Raw genomic sequence first — 19511 nt, forward strand, 5'->3', positions numbered from 1 at the left:
GGTGTAACTTTTATTCGTTTTCATCAAGCTTGGTTGCTGCAGTATCACTCAGTTAAAGTAATAGCATTTGCTTGTAGCCAGTACCTCGTATTAACTATAACTGTTGTAAAAAAGATCAGTTCTTTCAAGATACAGCAGTAAATAAATAAAATTAAGCTTTTGCAGTGAAGAGGATAATAAACTATCAATGTATCATTTTGTGATTGTTGTTAAATATCGTGTCAGTGCATTTTTGGATACAAGTCATACTTAAAATCTTAGATGCACGATTCATTTCTATATTGAGTTCAGCTTTGTAATATACGATATCGACGACCAGATTCAAACCTTGACGACCTTCTTCCCAGCAACCCTAGCGCTCCTGCTTGGCGAGAGAAACTCGAGCTGCGCCCTCACCATCATGGCAGGTCCCACGTGGGTATGTTCTTAATGCAGAAGCACACACACGCCAACCGGGTGGAGTTTTGCTTAGAAGTATTATATACTCGTAAGTATTGTGTGTTTTTTGTAAGACATATATACATTTTTAGACGTTAATAGTTTAGTGGTTTTGTTTTAGTTTTATTAATCTCGTAATTATGTATCTTTTTAAACAGGTAGATATAAACGTTATTAAGAAGGGTTAAATTGCAGGGTTACAATATGAGACATAAAATGGCACAAACATAAATAAGAATAGTTCTACTCGTAAGGATGCTACGAAGCTTCAAATACACATATAAAAATGATCAGTACGTGGATTAACAAAGCGTAGGTGTTTACTAAATGTAAAGTGATTAGGATTGCACATACTTGTGACAGTTTCGCAGTACAGTTTGTCAGTCGTTAGTGCAGTGTATTGCACATGGTGTCATTGTATGTTAAGATGTCTGCTGGACCAACTGAATCCCACACAGACCACTTCAGCTGAGTTACAACACGTTCTGCAGTCTGATGGCTGAGGGTGCGAGTGACAAGGACGTCAGTCAGTCAGGGGTTGGGAGTCAATGTTCAGGGTGGACAGCAGCTCAACTCCAGCCTGCCTCCAAAGGCTGTACCGACCTTTTTACTGACAGAACGCGTCAGGGTGGCCTGCATACACAAATGAACTTTGATCTTAGGAAGCAGAGGTGACTGTGGCCCTTCTTGTATACAGATGGCCTCCACTCAAGCCTGTCGTTTAGATGCACCTTGAGGTATCTGTGTTCTCACTGTATAGTTCCATATAACTGAATAACGTTTCCACGTTCTGGTAGGTTGATAACAAGTTTAAATTAACCCTTTGTCAATGCATGTCCCCTGTGACGACTAGGCATGTTTCTAACATTAAGCCCAAAATGTGTATACAGTATTCAGATTTCTGTAAAGAAAGAAGTTACGTTTCATCTCTTGAACTGCACAGTGTGTCAACATTCAGTGTTGATGGTGCAAGTCTAGGAAGTCTTATAAAGAGTGAGACTAATCTCTCTCGTGCTCTTTATGTGCAGCATTGTTTTATAAGGCACAATCATGCAGTTTGGCACCAGTTTTTTGACATGTCTGTTGGCCTTGCGACTCCTGGTGGCAGTTAAGGATCAAAACAAGTGGCAAGAAATTATGTGATTACTGCAGGTACCCAACCTGATTCAGCCCTCCAGTAGTGGGCTGTACTGCATGGATGGTAAGTCAGGAAAAAGGTGGAGGAGAAGAGAGAAATGGGCCATTAAGTGGTGGGCAGGAGTCTTCTTGAATTGGGAAAGGTGGATGATGAATTAGGAGAAGAAGTGTACAAGGGAGAATGGAAGAGAGAAGATACAAAAAGGATTTAGGGATGATTTTTAAAAAAATACTCTTTTACCAACAGAAAAAGCGATGAGGAAGGAGCTAGCAGAGAGATTATTTTCATGGAGAAAGGACTGTTTATCTAGTGTTTCCACACAGGCTTCCTGAAGACAGGAGGAAGAAAAGAGATGGGCCAAGTTTGGAGAGGTGGAAGCTAAATATGAGACGTGTTAAATGTGAATAGGAATTCTATGCCAAAAGAACTAAATTAGTTCGAGGTTTTTATTCTGTCTTGTTTTTACACAAGAAAACCTGAACTTTGCCATCCCAGTTGCAGTGTGTAGCAGTTTGGAAGTGTGGTGCTGCTGTGAAATTCCATAGGGGAACCGGTTATGGTTCATGAATCTGAGCTTCGTGGCGATCAGTCAATACTTCATGGGGGAAAGCTCATATATAGTGTAGTGGGACTGAAGAAATCGGTTGTGAAATTATGTATGCCCATCCACCAGTAAAAACGATGAGAACGTTGACCGTAAATACGAATGGCTTCAACTTGGTCAGCAATAAATCGGCACACGATTGTAGAAGAGTAAATATCTTTTTTTTTTTTTTTTTTAAATAATAAACCCACCCACACTCTGTATTTCCTTTTCCCATTTCTGAGAAAGAAAACTTATCCTAGTTTTCATTCGTACCCTCTTAGCCATAACATAATGTTCCCTCTCCTTTGTTTCAGTCTTTTTCCTTATCTTTAACCTATCTTGCTTGTAAATTATCTTTGATATTTATTATTTTTATGCCTATTTTACTTACTGTATGTAGTTCACTGAAGGATTTTTGTTCTTTTATACAGAAAATGACTGATGCTGCAGATTGTGATAACATTCCAGTAACTATTGAAAGTGAAAAGACTGCTCCTCTGGGAGAGGCGGAGAAGCAAGATGAATGCTGTAACCCAGGATCGCCAAAGGAAGAGAATGAGTCCAACCCCAATGTTTATCGCTACATAAAGGATGACCTTTTCACCTCTGAAATTTACAAGGTTGAGATACAGAACTTGCCAAAGTTCATTGGCTTCAATGATTTGAAAAAATTTTTGGGCAAGCATGGTGTAAACCCTCACAAAATCAAGCTCTTTGGAAAACAGACATTTGCCTTTGTGACTTTTAGGAATGTGGAGGAAAGAGACAAAGCCATGAAAGCTGTTCACGGCATGATGTGGAAGGGCCGGGCTCTGAACGTTAGACTAGCCAAGCCCAAAGTGGACCCCTTCCTCCGAAAGAGGAAACTTGAGGGAGGGATTGAAGAGGGCTCCCCCGTCAGCAAAAAACTTGTAGTGTCTGACGGACAGCAGGAGGGGCCTCCCAGCAGGCAGATTGCAGATGTGGTGACCCCTCTGTGGAATGTAGCTTACGAAGAGCAGCTGAAACTGAAGCAGCAAGAGGTGGAAGGGGTGCTGCAGAAATTGACTAAGTTGGTATTGTGCCTAACTTGGGGCTCTAGGGATGGCTTATTGTGTAATTATTGGTTTGTCTGCCAACACAGCAAGAGTTTGTGATCCAGCCTTACTGTTTTAGGATATTTGAGTGATAATATTATGGTTTAAGTACATTTTGCTTTTTTTATGTAACATATGAAATTGAGAAATTCTAAAGGATATTCCATTTATCTAGGTGTTTTTCCACACTTTAGCAGCCAAAATATTGCCTGTTCATTTATCATCGCTGCCCAAATTTTGTCCCCCCAGTGAGCTTCTTAACTGAAAGTCAGTGCTTGTAATTTTGAAACATTGGAGCAAACATTTGATTAAGTGCAGTTATGGGAAAACGGCTTTGTTTGTGCCCTCAAGAAATCAATTCTTTGAAAACTGTATCATTGTGGTCTCTAAATTCTGATTCCATTGCTGCTGGAGACGAAGCAGCTACATGATGTGCAAATGTTGTTGTTTTTCTTTTCAGGGAAATTGGCAATAACAATAAAGCCATGCTGCCATGGCTGTTCAGTCAGAAGCAGAAGAACAACAATCTGTGTTGCCTGCTAGAAGACATCAGACCTTCGCCTGTGCAGGTAATGGAGATGGGTTAAAGCAATGATGGAATTTACTCCTCAAAATGATGTCCCCTTTGAGCCCCTTGTCTTCCCTGGGGGGGTTTAGACTTGAACCGAAGGGTTACCTAGCAGCCTTCTCATCTAGTTTATTTTTGTATAGCACTCTGGGTGCTGTAAATCATTCACAGGTAGAATGCAGTGACCACTTAACATAATGAATACGCATTAAAACAGAGATTTCTTTAAACACACTGAAGAAGGGGGGCGAGTTGCCTCCTAAGCTTGCATATTGTAATCTTTTTAGTTAGCCAATAAAAGGTGTCATTTTGCCTGACTTCTCACAACATTTAGAATGGCTAACGCGGTACATCACCCTAGTACTTTAAACACACAGGAAGAAGAAACCTTTTCAAACCGATTAACATACCTCTGTGCTGAATGGCCAGATGGGGTTCTACCCGTGAGGAAAATGCATTCACAATAGTGGGCATCAGTGCCCCCAGCTCAGCTAATAGAGTGCACATTTCATTGGGTTGTGGAAAGAAATTTGAGTTCATGAAGACAAAGTGCTAACTCCCCATGGACAGTGTTCAAATGAAGGGTACTGAATCTGAGGTGGCAGCTCATGACCCACTACACCGCTGGGCTGTTCAAAAGCATTATCACAACGTGTTCAATTGGGAGAACATTGTGTTGTGTTTGTTTTTCAGACAGAGTATCGGAATAAGTGTGAATTCCTGATTGGCGTGGGAGCCAATGGAGAGGACAAAACGGTAGGCTTTCGCCTTGGCAAGTACAAAGGAGGAACATGCGCGGTGGTTGAGCCTTCTGACACCATTCACGTTCCCATTTCCACAAAAAGAGTGGTGGCGGCATTTCAGGACTACATCAGGTGAGACTCGGCCGTTGGGGTGGTGTTCCTGCCTGTTGGAGTATCTTGTCAGGGTTTGTGGTTATTTAATGTGCAGGAATCCCAGATTGGGGGGCGGTGGGATGCTACATGTAGAGGAATGGAAGCTGATGGTAGTAGCAGGGTGTGGCTAATAGAATTTAAACCACATTAAGCTGATTTAAAACTTATTGAAACGCTGTGCACATCTACAGCTGCAAGAAGTTCTTAGATGGTGTAACTAGCTCTCCGTTTATAAGCTACTTAATCAGCCTATCCCAGCAGCCCAGGACACATGGCAGCAGACCACCTCAGGACACATGGCAGCAGACCACCTCAGGACACAGTTATGCTCCCACCCACAGTCACTCAAACTAAAGACATTGTTAATGTTCACATTGGGCTGAGTTAGTGGTTTGTTTGTTTGTTTGTTTTTATCATTACTCGCAGAGCACAGGCGTCGTACTCCGATCCTGGTGGGCAGCAGTGGACAAAAGAAATAATTAAGAGTTCTGAATCTTAAAAAGCAAGTTTGTTAATAGTAAGACAAAAACGTGTGTTCTGTTAGGGCCAGCAATTATTTAATAATTAAGAAAGTAACTGGAATGAAAACCTGCAGCCACTATGGCCCTTTGACTCTCCACACACACACACACACACACACACACACACACACTGCGAACTTCCAAACTCCATACAACCTGGCATTTCAACCCAGGACTCCATGATAACTGCATGCCTCATAATTACCAATAACATGCAAATGACAAAAGAGAACAGCATTTCTCCATTTAGCTTGTTACCATTTACACCTGTGTGTATTCATCATCCACTATTGGGTTTAATTAAATACCTGGAAGGAAAGTGAAGAAAAAAAAGTGAAGGACTGAGAATTACTCCTCCATTTTAGCCTTCAAATCATTTGAGAGATATCCTTAGAAAAGGGAAGAAAATTTAGGATATAAGAATGACCTGACATAGCAGAATTAAAGCTCTAACAAGCCATGAAATTAAATTATTGACAAGAATTGCTTTCTGATTAAGCAACCGGGTTAGAACAAAAATTGTCAAAAATTGTGACTGAGGACACTTGGGTTAGGGTATGACATTGATTTTAAAGGCCAGGAAATGTTCCAGGAGAAGATGTTAAGCTCAGTCCAGCAGCTCTGGGTGCACTGTATAGTCTGAAGGCTTGTATGGAGCTCAGTGGCTGCCCAAGAATCTACAGCAGTGAAGGTTCTGGGCCCACTGAGCCAGAGGGCTCTGCTTAGTCTGCATCTTTTGGCAGCTGTCAAAAGCGTCTTAGCTGAAGTTGTCTTTTGCCTTGGGTCAGGTTAGAAGCTGAGACTCTTGGGCAGTAGCATTTTCTTACATTCTCCAGCTTCATAAAGAGTGGGAACTACTGCTGTATCTTGTACTGTCTGGCGGAAAACCACACCTGGCTATACATGTCCTCTTGTCCTGAATGTGTGTCTGGTTAGCGCCACATGTTGAAATCTTTGACTGTGTTACTTGTTCTTTTACTCAGGACGACTCCATTTGCAGTTTACAGCCCAGAAACATATGAAGGTCACTGGAGACAACTGACAGTGCGCATCACCAAAATGGGTCAGATCATGGCCATTGTGTATTTTCATCCACAGGTGTGTACCTTCCATAGATAAAACTGCATTGTCAGTAATCGTATGCTTTTTTCTAGCTTTAGTTTATGCTGATAACAGAGATATGTGCCGTGTGGTCTGCACTTGTATAAACATTTGCTGTTTGTCAGGTCTCTTCTCGGACGTAGTGCAATAGGGATTGCCCATGTTTATAGATCTCTAGGGTTATTATTCTCACGTGGGCAGACTTCAGTGATATTCTTAGTTGAATGTGCATATCAACGTGTAACACGTCACCACTCTCCAGTGCCATGTCTGTGAGGAAGCTGGCATTAAGCATTGCCAGTCTCTGTGCTGTGATAAGTAAGAAGGTCTACCTTATCTTGAAATGACTGTTATCCTTAGCTAAAAAAAAAATAAATCTCAAAACAGATTTGTCACATAGGAAAAAAGGTTTGGCTGTCATGCTTCATGTGGAATGTTATTTTCTCAGTCGTACTTTGGAGCTCTCTGGTTTTATTACAACTTTTCTTTGAAAAATACATCAGATGTAGACTGTGGGTGTAGATTGACATAGGGGGAATAGAAATTGCAGAATCTGAGATTAGCATAACATTTTTTAGCTATGTTTATATGCACTTTCACAAACAACCTCTAAATGATCATCTCAAAATTAGTTCAGAATGGAAGTCTTAACAAGTTCTCACCTTTACATCATTTATGTCCTGCATAACACTCCGTTGGGATGGACCATTCCTGATCCGGGTCTTGGGTCCTTTCATGTTACACCGAATTTTTCCAATGTTGGAATATGGGTGTTAAAATGGATGGCGATCATCCATCCATTTTCAGTTTCAGTTTATCCTGAGCAGGTGCGCAGGGAAGTTGGAGTCTGTCCCAGCAAGCATCGGGCGCAAGGCAGGAATAACTCCTGGGTGAACACACACACATGGACATGAAATTTGCAGATAAGAAAACAAGTAGAAACATAATTCAAAGGCCTTTAATTGTCCTTTAGATTGTAGTCATGACTACCATTAAGTAGACAAAAGAGTCCAGTAGAAGAAGGGCAAGTGGACAAAAGTACTGCCTGACAGACGTTTTATTCAAGGTAAGCAGTTTGGTATAGAGACCCTTAAACCACAAGGCTAAAGTCCTCACTGAACAAGTCACTTTGCCTCTGTGTTTAATTTAAATGTACAATGCTTCACCTAGAAATGAGGTCACCGTGGATACTGGGGTCGAATGTACAGTAGTCATAAAGGAACAGTGCCAGGCATTGAGAAAACTGAATAAAGGCCGTCATCCCAGCTGTAAAGCGTGATGAAGGTGTCATCTTGTCATGCAGGGTTAGGAGACCTTCAGTGTGGGCGTGTGAGGTTTTGGGTTGTTTTTTTGTTTTGTTTTTTGTTTTTTTTTTTGATAGAGAGGCAATGCAGGTTTACAAGGTCATTATTGGTACATGTACTGTATAGGGAAATTCTTTATTATATGTGCTAATCAACACACAACATGTTGAAACTTAACTACCTTATCTTGAAACTTCAGTTTACTGATTGTTGAGTGATGTTGAAAATCTCTCTATTGTAATAAAAAAATCCTGAGACGAAACTTTCTCAGAGAGATACTTTCACATCCCGCGAGACAAGACTTTGTGACGAGAGATTTAGTCACACCCAGGACCGGAAATAAAAGACAAAGAGTAGATGACAAAGTAGAACATTGTAAAGAGTTCAAAAACGTTGCCGTGATATACACGTAGAGCAGGTTAGAGATAATGAAAGTACTAAAATTATAGTAAAGATTGCATTAGCGGAAACAAACAGAAATTACTACTCTGTGAAATAATGGAACAATGTTGCCATCAGGAAAAAGTAGTGTTTCTTCCCAATGAAGAGCTTTATCCGTGAGAATTAAAAGATTTGTGGTTTGGTGAAAGTAAAATTCCCATACGTGAGCGGCAAACGAGAAGTGGCTGGTGCGTAACACAGGCCGGAAGGTTTGGGAAGCAAAGCGAGCAAGGGGCAAAGCCCCCTAGTATTTAATATAAAAAACTCTTCCACCTCCAAAGTATTTTCTAGTTAATACACACAACTTTTGACTTAGAAGAGATTTGGCAGCCTCATCGCTTTAAAGACATCAAAGATTCAATAAGGGTGTGAGAAGAACACAACCTGTAGTGTGAGCCGAGTATTAGGGTTGTGGAGACGACTTTCAGTCTGCTGTGTTGTGTATGCCTGCCTAAAACTTGAGGGTCAGTCCTTCAGTGTACTCCCAGGAAGACAGTAGTGAAGTGATGTGTATACAACTTTTGTAATGTGATGTCTTTATGTGCTACTTGTTGATATGTGGATGCAGATGAGAAGACAAATTTCATGTTTTATAACCGAAATAAAAAACAAAAACTTCAACTAATTATTACACATTTCTAAACAAATTTGCAGATTATCCTACCGATGGGCACTGAGAAATGAATTAGCAAATTCAACTTATTGATAACCTGAAGCAAAATGCTCCCAAATGCAGAAAGCATCAAAAGGGGGAGCAGATTTAGCTCTTAGCATGACTTATTAATGACTTTATAATAACAACTCAAGCAGTGCAGCCCAAGAATCTGCTCACAGTTTGGACTGAATTTTTGAACAAGAATTAGGAAATTACCTGTTAAGTGCTTCTCAGATTTATGGTTTCAAGTCAGACCTTGATTACTTGTATTAATGTGTAATACTTTGCCTTAAAAGATGTATGTTTTTAAACTGAAAAATCTGATTTACTGACAGTTAGGCCAGCAAATGTGAAAATTTAGAAGTAGAGTCCCTTTAGTGGCTGCATTTATAACTTTTTCATTTTGTGCTCTTTTAGAAACTGAAGGACGAGGAGCTCAGTGCTTTGAAAGCGTCTTTGGCCCAGTATTTCACAGATGGTGCTGGAAAAGAATGTGGCGTGACGTCTCTCTATTTTGTGAAAGAAGGTCAAAGGTATGCTAGTTTTGTCTCCTCTTGTCATCCAGCTACTCTTCAGATTGCATGGTGCCATAAGCAGCACACTTCATTACAAGACATGTTACAGTACTGCATCAGCTACATAGAATCTACCCGGGTAAGGTAATGACTGGTATCGGTGTGCTGGAACCAACCTTCTAGCGGTGACACGTTTCTTTCATTACTTGGCTGCTTCAACATATGTTGCTTCTTTCCACAGGCGGTCCCCAAACCTGGAAGATCTCCCCTTGGATCATGTAACTGGTGACAAGTGGATTCACGAGGAGCTTCTGGGCTTGAAATTCAGGATCTCTCCTAATTCCTTCTTTCAGGTAAAATCAGTAGTGCTTAAACATGTCATTCAGCAAAGTGATGTTTTTATTTACATGTGTTTCTAAAAAAACGGCCCAAAAAATTCTTTCATCCCAAAGATGGATCTGTGTGGTTTATGTTGGAATATAAAGGTCTTGGAGAGCAAGATCCCATAACTCGCAGGAGCTGGACTGATTGTGGGTTGTAAGCAAACCAACTTTAATATGGTAAAGCATTTCAGTCCGGGGATTTACTCTGTGGAGTCTCACACAAGTACTACCCGCCAATTTAGAGCCTAGTGCCTTTGGGTCACAAAGATGCTGTCACAACTTGGTGAGCTCAAAGAAAGGGAGAAGGAAGGGATCCTCATGGAACAATCTGAATCCGGACATGAAACTCCCCATTCAAACACGTTGAGTTCAATAAGCTATGTGGTCCATACGACTTGGCAGCTGGGAATGGGCAGTGCACCCTGACGCGTTAACTTGGGCTTAATGTTATACATTTTAGAAAACACACACATACACAGTCTGTAAATGGTTATGCATAAGATCTTTAGAAGGCAGCAAACTGTCCAGGCTAAGAGATGCTTGCCAGGCTGGTGGTACTTCCTCACCTCCCCTCTTAACGGAAGTTTAAGATGATGATGTTTTGTGAGCAGGAAAGGAAGTTGTATAATGGTCAATGGACTTTGTATGTTATACGTTGTCATTTATTATTTACAAGGATATATTTTGTTACTGTTTAGTCCACTGTATGTTAGTAAAAAAAAAATGTCTTCTTTGAAAACACAGATCAATTCAGACCTTGCATTAGTTTAGGCCTAATGCGTTGACACAAAACAGATGGGCAAAGACATACATTTTTATAAATGGTCTTTGACGTTCTGTACCATCCATCCATCCATTTTCCAACCCACTGAATCTGAACACAGGGTCACGGGGGTCTGCTGGAGCCAATCCCAACTAACACAGGGCACAAGGCAGGAACCAATCCCAGGCAGGGTGCCAGCCCACCGAAGGACACACACACAAACACACCAAGCACAATTTTGAATCGTCAATCCACCTAACCTGCATGTCTTTGGACTGTGGGAGGAAACCCACGCAGACACGGGGAGAACATGCATACTCCACGTAGGGAGGACCTGGGAAGCGAACCCGGATCTCCTAACTGCGAGGCAGCAGCGCTACCACTGCACCACCGTGCCGCCCTCTGGTCCAGCTTTCCTCCCGTAGTCAAGAGAGGTGCAGAGTTGGGTTAACTCTCAATTGTGATTTTTTTTTTTTGTGTTTTGTGCACTGAAGTGGCACCCTGCCCAAGTGCTGGTTCTTGATTTCTGCCTGGGACTTGCCCATAATCCACTCTGTCGTCCCTTTTGGTTCGATCGCTAGGTTTAATGGCAATAATGGTCCAACATTTATAGAAGCTCCAAGTGGTTACCAGACAGGGTGTTTTGTTGTGGATGACTTGATTATTGTGTGCCAGGGTGCGTGATGGACACTGGCAGCCACCTTTAGTACATTTCAGACGGGAGTTGCTTTAACAAGCTGCCCAAACCTCTTTCTTCTCATTACCATATCTTTTGAACGAACTCAAAAAATGCATCATAGGTTAGCTAAGTATTATGGGTGTCGAGAGTGCATTTCTGGGCATGGCTGGTACAGTATGTCTAGGCAAAATCTAGTGTGAGCTGTATTTATGAAAGGCTTATCGGGTTTTTGTGTTTTTCTTCATATGCTTGTTGTTTTCGTCAGTGCAAGTGAGACAAATGTCATGCTTTGTGTGTAAACATCACTGAATAAAAACATGAAGGTTTGGAGTAAGATTTGCCCCCTGCCCTGATCCTGAACTGGGTTAGGCGGATTTGATGGTTGGAGAGACAGCTATTGCAAGTTGAACTTGGGCTCGTCTGTGTTGGAGTTGTGCCTTCTTCATTTTGTCAATTGAAAGGCAGATGATGCCCATATAGATAATGTTCATCTTTCTATGCATTAATTCATCTTCTGACCCACCTCTTTACTTCAGAGTCCCTGAACTCTGGCATCTACCAGCATTAAACATAATTTACGAGAAAGAAAGATCCAAATAGGAGTCAAAACATTTTACCAAAGGGCCAATCCTAGTCCTGCATGAGCACCCATTTTCAGAGACTGACACCTTTGGAGTTTTCTGTCAAACTCAACTCAAATAAATGGTTTGGACTGGTCATGGCTGTGACACTTTTTGGGCTAATTCTTATTTTTTAGGTGAACACCCTGGCAACAGAAGTCTTGTACTCCACAGTGAGGGAGTGGGCACATCTTGGCCCAGAATCTACTGTACTGGATGTGTGCTGTGGGACAGGCACCATTGGCATCTGTTTGGCGAAGGTAAGGATGATGGTCATTTTGGAGGCAGAGAGAACTGGCCATATGAAGTGCTAAACTGAGCTGCAGATGAGGAGTTCTGAGTTTATCTTTTTTCACATGTGCTGTTTTACATTTGCCTTTTTTTGCCCTTGTACAAGCCGATTGTAGCTCTTCTGTTTGGCTGCAGTGAAGACCAATACCAGTGATGTGCCACTGTTTTTGTTTTAGGCTGTAAAGAAAGTTGTGGGAATTGAGCTGTGCCAAGAAGCTGTACATGATGCCCGCATAAATGCTGAACTTAACGGTCAGTTTTACTAAAATGGATTTTTAATGAACAGTCAGCATGGGTTTTAGGGGAGGGAGTTCATGTTTTATCAACATGCTGGAATTCTGTGAAGAAGACAAAAAGGATGAAATCAAAGTGGAGCATTTGGTATTATTTAATGGACACATTTGATAAGGAGTCGCATGAGAAGGTTGGTCCTCAAACTAAAAGAAGTGCAAGTTCAGGGTGATGTTTGTAGGAGGGTGAAGGCACAGGAAAAACAGGGTGATGGTGTGAGGAACCTTATCAGAATTGGCTGATGTTAAGAGTGGTGGTCCACAGGGGTCAGTGCTGGGGCAGCTGCTATTTAATGATTTTCGTAGGAATAAAACTACTGTGTATACTCGTGTTTAAGATCTCCTGCGGATAAGTCGGGTCTTGATTTTTACCTTCTAATTTCTGGTATTTTATAATGTCGGTCGTACAAGTCAAATGTGGAAAACTCACCTATTGGTCCGAGAGATTATGATATGCTAACACCCACCTGAGAGAGTATCCACAGAGCACACGGCCTTTTTTTCTATGTATTGTGCCTACGTGACACACGGTAATACCCAAACTATTCCGAAGTGACATTTACACTGATTTGTATATTTTGTATCTCATACCCTCATAAACCTTTATCGTATCTGTGATGGAGGGTTCGATCAGAAGAAAATATGAAGCTGGTTTTAAATTAAAAGTTGTTGAAGTGGCGAAAGAAATTGGTAACTGTGCTGCCGCAACAAAGTGTGATACATCTGAGCAACTGATACAAGATTGGAGGAGGCAAGAAGATGTTAAAAAATAAATAAATAGCATTTTTTTAAATTTAATGTGTATTTTTGAATGGCCGTATAGGTCGAGGTCTGATTTTTATGATCGATTTTTTTTTTTTTGGGTTTCAAGACCCGACTTGTACGAGAATATATATGGTGTGCAAATTAGTAGATACTCTAGAATCCGCTGAATCATTACAGAGGGACTTGAACAGCATACAGGCTTGGGCAGATGAAATTTAATGTCAGTAAATGTAAAGAATTACATGTAATGAAAATGTTCGGTTTGAATACACAATGGGCGGTCGGAAAATCGAGAAGGATTTAGAAGTTGCAGTGGACTTGATATTATCAACTGCCAGGCAGTGTTCAGAAGCCATTAAATAGGCAAACGGAATGTCAGGTTATATAGGATATTTAATTTTAAAGTACACCTGATGAGAAGCATTTAGGAGTCATAGTGGAGTCTTCACTATCAACTTCCAGACAGCGTTAGAAGCCTTTATTAAGTTTCAAGATTCATTTTTTTTTTTTGTCATGTGAGATGCTTACTTGCATGTGCCTCCGCAGACACAAAATTAATAAAGAATATATACACGTGACAGCAAATGTAAGATTGCAGGAGTAGTAGCAGTATTTGTAATACGATTCCTAACAGAACGTTAGGTTATATAGCGCCTTGATGTGTGGAGTACAAGTCACAGGAGGTTCTGCTCAGCCTTTATAACGCACTGGTGAGGCCTCGTCTGGAGTCCTGTGTGCAGTTTGGGTCTCCAGGCTACAAAGAGGACAAGAGGGGGTCCAGAGAAGAGCGACTGGGGATGAGTTGTGAGGAAAGATTTAAAAGAGCTGAGCCTTTACAGTTTAAACAAAAGAAGATTAAGAGGAGACATGAATGAAGTGTTTAAAATTATGAAGGGAATTAGTACAGTGGATTAAGACTTGTATTTTAAAATGAGTTCATCAGGAACGCTGTGGTAGACAGTAGCACTTTAAGGACTGTCAGAACGCGACTTGATGTTTTTCAAAGGAATTAAGTGGACAGGACTGGTGAGTTTTGTTGGGATGAATGGTCTGTTCTTGTCCAGATTGTTCAAATGTCCGTTGTGGGTCACATCGAGTAATCCAGACAAGCATGTCTTATACTCCTGACCTGGGCAGGTTTCTACACTAGAGATGAACAAGAGGTGTTGGATAAATAGCTAAAATTGAACAAGATTGTGGCCTATTTTTATTGTGTTTATTGAGTGTTTCCAGAGTTTTGCTGTAACTTTGTCATTTGCCCTGGGGAATCAATAAGTGATCTGTTCCAAAGCGCTTATACAGAACAATCTGTAATGACATAAGTAAAGAGACAACACATCCTGTACTTAATTCAAGTTTGCCGTGTACAGTGGCATTCTGACTTGCATGCCTCCTTGGAACATTAGATAATTTGTGATGTGAACAGGCCATTCAGCCCAACAAAGCTCACCAATGCTGTCTACTGAATTCTTCCAAATTAATGTCAAATCAAGTTTCAAAGTTCACCGAAGTCCTGCCTACCACATTACGTGGTAATTTATTCCATTTGTCTATGGTTCTTTGTGTGAAGTAAATTTACACAATGTTTGTGTGAAATCTGGCCCCACATTTTCAGCTGTACCCTAGCTGTTCTAGGTGAATTTATTTTAAAGTAACAGTCGGCCTTCACCGTACTAATTCCTTTTATAATCATGTCGTCTCTTAACCTCCATTTGCTTAAACTGAAAAGGCAACTCCTTCAGTGTCTCTTTATGGTTCTTACTCCTAACCAGCCTAGTTGCTTTCCTTTGGACTTTCTCTGGTGCTGCTCTGTTGTACTTTAATTTACATTTTATTTTTTATTTTTTATTTATTTTAAGAGTGCTATATAATTTAAGTGTAACCTCCCCTGACTTCTCCTGGTCAACCCCATTTTGTTTAAGGAAAGCAAAAACGTTAGCTCACAGGTACAAAGAAAATTTGATTTCTCATGACCCCTTGAGTGGATAAAGCAGGCCAAGCTCCAGGTAGATGTGCCATACTCCCATTTCTAGAGTATTTCTTGCCCTTGAGATGTTTGTGGTTTTAGAATACTCAAACCTGTCTAATCAAATGCACAGTAGCGGTGGCCTGGAGTCAATCTGGACAGGGCACTAGACCACCACAAGACTAAACTGAGCACACAGCCACAATTGTACAGTTGTCATGTAACACGTTTCAGGAGAAATAAAAGAACATTTTCTTAACTTCCAGGTCTGACCAATATAGAGTTCCACTGTGGCAAAGCAGAAGACTTGTTCCCAACGCTCATCAACAGCATCTTGTCACCTAATGTCCTTGCAATTGTGGACCCTCCACGAGCTGGCCTACGTAAGTGTCTGCATTTCTGTGTGCATCCCAGAAGTCTGTCACATTGTGTGCACATGCCATGCCATTTGGGAGTCGTACACAGCCTGGCATCGAAGGCGTTTTCACACTCCTAGTCTGTTTGCTTTGCTCCAAATTAGGATGATTTGTTACTTTGTGTCAGTTTCCAGTTCCATTGGTTGCATTTCATACTGCAGTCTTTCAAGCCAACTAAACAAATCAATAAACACCCCACTGGTGTGTCGAGTTCTGTCACTGGAGAATATAATGAAGGGTCAACACCGCAGCATTTCTCATATTTTCTTTGGTTTATTTACCAAACACAGCTCTGTGAGCAAAAGACTGATAATTATTAAACTATGAACAACTGGAAGACTATGTGAAAAGTACGCGTTTGAAATAGGCGAGTGCACAAAAGAAGGCACGCTGTGCTACACCATTGTGCTTCATTTTGATGGCAGTGGACGTTCATTAAACTGTAAGAAGTTGCATATTTACTGTCCAGAGTCCACTGTATGAATATAACCTCCATTTACTTTATTTCAAATTGCGTCTAGTGTTTTAACTCTTGTGTTTGCTGCTAATGTTCATTTTCGAATATTTGATTAACATTTACTGCATATCCATTACCCATCACTACTGAAAAGTGATTGTACTGAGAGGACGTCCCACTCATGCACATCACTTTTATGGTGCAAGATTAAGGGGTTCTATTGACTGTCTGACAGGGCACTGCTGTGTGTATTTTGATCGACCTGATCACAAGTGGATATACCCTCCACAACCCTTCCTTTTCAAGTACTTTCACTCTAATTGACTAATTGTGTGAGATATTTTATGCCAATTATGTTACATTTGTACCTATGCCATATGCCTATGACATATTTCAACCTGTATATGTACCCCTTCTGTAACCATGGTGCAAATACTTAGATGAGAGTAATATGGTACAGAAAGATATATACCGTATATTTAACTTGCTTTACAATGCAACTTTCACTCCCAATATACAATCTTGTATATAAATGTCTACGTGTTGAAGTGTGCGTCTGAAGTGTCGGAAGTGAGAGGCAGAGTTGGAGAAGGGCTCCACCTCCAAGGATACACAAGCGATACGAGCACATTGGCAAAACAAATCCTCCTAGGAGAGAGATGCCCAGAGTAGTTCCTTTCAATTACCCGACATCTCTAGATTTCAATTTTTTTTTTTTTCCTGACGATGTCAATAGTTTCTAGAACCACAGCTAGTCTAGTATAATCATTTATACATGCACATCCAGGCCAAAGAGAAGCCATTAGAGCAGTACAGCTGTCATCCAGTTCTTCAGTGGGGAATGCTGATGAATGTACGTCCAGTTCAGTGTTCTTCTGGCTTCTAGGAAGTCCCTCACCATGAAATTCTCAACATTTTGCATATTCGGTGAGGTTTTTGAGAAGCTTAAACAGGCATGGGTAGCTGCAATTAGAGCCATGTTATATGTGGATTGTGCTCTTCTAAGACCCTGCCAATGCACAGTACACCTGGTCTGCTTACTCACAGCCTCTGAGATGATAAGTCAGGCCTGCTTTAAACAACCAAAATCTCAGCCTGAAAGAACTGTCCTTGCTTCAGCTGTGTTATGCTCACAAATTATAATTATCAAATTTTTATTTTTTTCACTTCTTTTTATTGTATTTAATGCTTCAATGCACTATGCCGTAAATGAGATTCCCGAAGAGCCAGCAGCAGCCACTTTGCATGAATACCACACCATGCACAGCGTTAGACCAATCTCATGTCAGATCACATGTTTTAACTCGTGAATTGCTCCAATCTTCACTCAGTACCACACCAAGGCCATTCTTTCCAAAGAGATCCCAGTATGGTTATTTTTTACTGTACAGGATTTGTGTATTCACATCTTCCTAAACAAACTGGACTTTCTGGAAATCACAGCAAATAAAACATTTGTAGAAATGTCTTGAAAGTCAAGTGTTGGGTGACATTTGCAATGTCCTGTGTTTTGATTTTTGTAGATTCCAAAGTGATCCTTGCCATCAGGCGGGCTGAGCATCTGAAGAGGCTGATTTATGTAGCCTGCAATGCCAAAGCTGCAATGAACAACTTTATCGAGTAAGTCCTGATCGCCACGGGTTTGTAATGTGCTGCTATACTTATCCTCTGCTCTGTCCATTTTATATTGTATAAAGTGATCTCGAGGTTCCATCACTGTTGACCAAAGGAGCGCTGAACTTCTGTGCAAAAACTCCTAGAGTCACTGGCAAAATGGCAGTCTTTCAGAACGGCTCTAAGCGGCAGTGCACTGTATCAGTGAATGCTGCTTACCTCCCATTCTTCCTCTGTGTAATTGATACTTTTTTTTTTTTTTTCCTGATAATGTTTAGATTTTACTTGGCAAGACATACAGTCAGATGTGACATTCTGAATTCTCAAATGATGTTTGGGTAGGAACAGTTTGAGCAAGTTATCAGAACAGAAGTTTGGGAATCTGACCGAGTTAGGGCAGTCGACAATGTTATAATTCAGTGTAATAGAATTCTCTGTTTATAACAAAAATCAAAAACACGTCTCATCTGATCTCTAATTTTATCAACAGCCTTTGCCGCTCACCATCCAACCGAGTCAAGGGCAGTCCATTTCGGCCCATTAAAGCACTGCCCGTTGATCTCTTCCCTCACACCCTGTACTGCGAGCTTTTAATCCTCTTTGAGAGGGTGGAGTACAGTGGCGGGGAGAGACAAAGCAAGAACACGGAGGGCACTTCAAACGTGTCCACTTCAGAGGGCAAGGAGCAGGAAATTGAGCCAGCCGAGCCAAATGCACCATAAAGAAGGTGCCTTCCACATTGCAAAATTGAATGGAAGAGGTGCTTGAGATGTAACCTCTTACAAATCTGGAGGACTTTCATGGAGGAATATGAATGGACAAAATACTTGGTGGTGCTCGATTCGCTTTGACTACAAATCTGCATTTTGAAATGGCAGATTAGTAACTGTGCTTTGCCTTGTTCAGCGGTGTTTGTCCTCCTTTACATTTAATAAGACCGTCCACGAAAAATCTTCACTACAGGAAGGAATGGACACTTAAAATTCATTCAACAGATTTGGCCAAAAAAAATTTTTTTTTGTTTTTTTTTTTTTGTTTTTTCTTTCTTGGGATTACTATGTTTTTGACATTACCATAAATATCAGGATTAAATACAAGGTGGAGTAGATCAAGGAAGAGACTCGCACAAAGCCTGTATCTACATCAAGTGTACAAATAAAGCAGCCCAGTCCTTGCAAGTGACACTCACTGCTCTCTTTACTTCCACTTTAGGTTGTGTTTCATTTATTTGGGTACTTTTGCTTGTTGTGGACGGTAAGATTACCTGATTGCAATGGTTTGGAGGTCAGGGTTGTGGCCTCTCATGGCTACAGGTTTTTATTCTAATGAGTTTCCCAATCAGTGAAGCATACAATAGCACAAATATAAAAAAGAAAGATTTACAGAACAAATCACCAAATAAATGTATATGGTGTAGGAAATTGCAAAGCAAGTTGGGGATGTTGACATAAAATTGCCTGTTAGCAGAAAGGACAAGCATAGGTGCTTTTAAACATACTGTTGTGGAATGAGCCAGTGGCTAAAAGGGCTCCAAGAAAGGGCAACCCCCCATAACAGCATCCTATTTGGCTCCCACCATCCCTTCCACAACCACGTCCAGTGCATCAACCGTTAGCCCAGCAGTGTGCAGACTTTTCTGCTAAGTTTGCTCATACATGAGTTGCTTTCCCAGGTAACTACAGCATAGAACAATACACTTGCTACTACCGACTGGTAAAACATTTCCTGCAGCATTCTGCGTAAATCAACAGCCAGGGGTCTGCTCAAAAAGTACGTACAGTGCCTCTGGTTGTCAAACTGGGCCAGTTTGCTATTTATGTGAACCACTTCAACATCCTCACCCTAAATGGGGCCTGATTTCAGAGGCTGTTTGTCTGGATGTAAAGCTGCCAAGTGTTGTCCCTGCACCACATGATGAATGCTAAGTGCTAATCATCACTCTTTTGATAACAATTAATGAGAGAAAAATCTATAAAAAGGGGTCAATTAAAAAAAAAAAAAGCAAGCAATAGAAGAATAAGCAGTTAA

General features: G+C 40.9%; 1 protein-coding gene across 1 annotated transcript; it reads left to right on the forward strand.

The window, feature by feature from the left end:
- The first annotated feature begins 146 nt into the window (after positions 1–146).
- On the forward strand, positions 147–18665 carry trmt2a (tRNA methyltransferase 2 homolog A). The gene is made up of 12 exons (XM_039771475.1): positions 147–487; positions 2594–3213; positions 3699–3807; positions 4500–4681; positions 6207–6321; positions 9142–9257; positions 9481–9592; positions 11822–11944; positions 12152–12227; positions 15263–15379; positions 17393–17489; positions 17974–18665. The coding sequence occupies exons 2-12, from the start codon at positions 2597–2599 to the stop codon at positions 18203–18205; spliced, it is 1896 nt and encodes a 631-aa protein (XP_039627409.1). The 5' UTR covers positions 147–487; positions 2594–2596; the 3' UTR covers positions 18206–18665.
- Positions 18666–19511: the final 846 nt, after the last annotated feature.

Source organism: Polypterus senegalus, chromosome 12 (assembly GCF_016835505.1).
Source record: "Polypterus senegalus isolate Bchr_013 chromosome 12, ASM1683550v1, whole genome shotgun sequence".
Taxonomy (NCBI): domain Eukaryota; kingdom Metazoa; phylum Chordata; class Cladistia; order Polypteriformes; family Polypteridae; genus Polypterus; species Polypterus senegalus.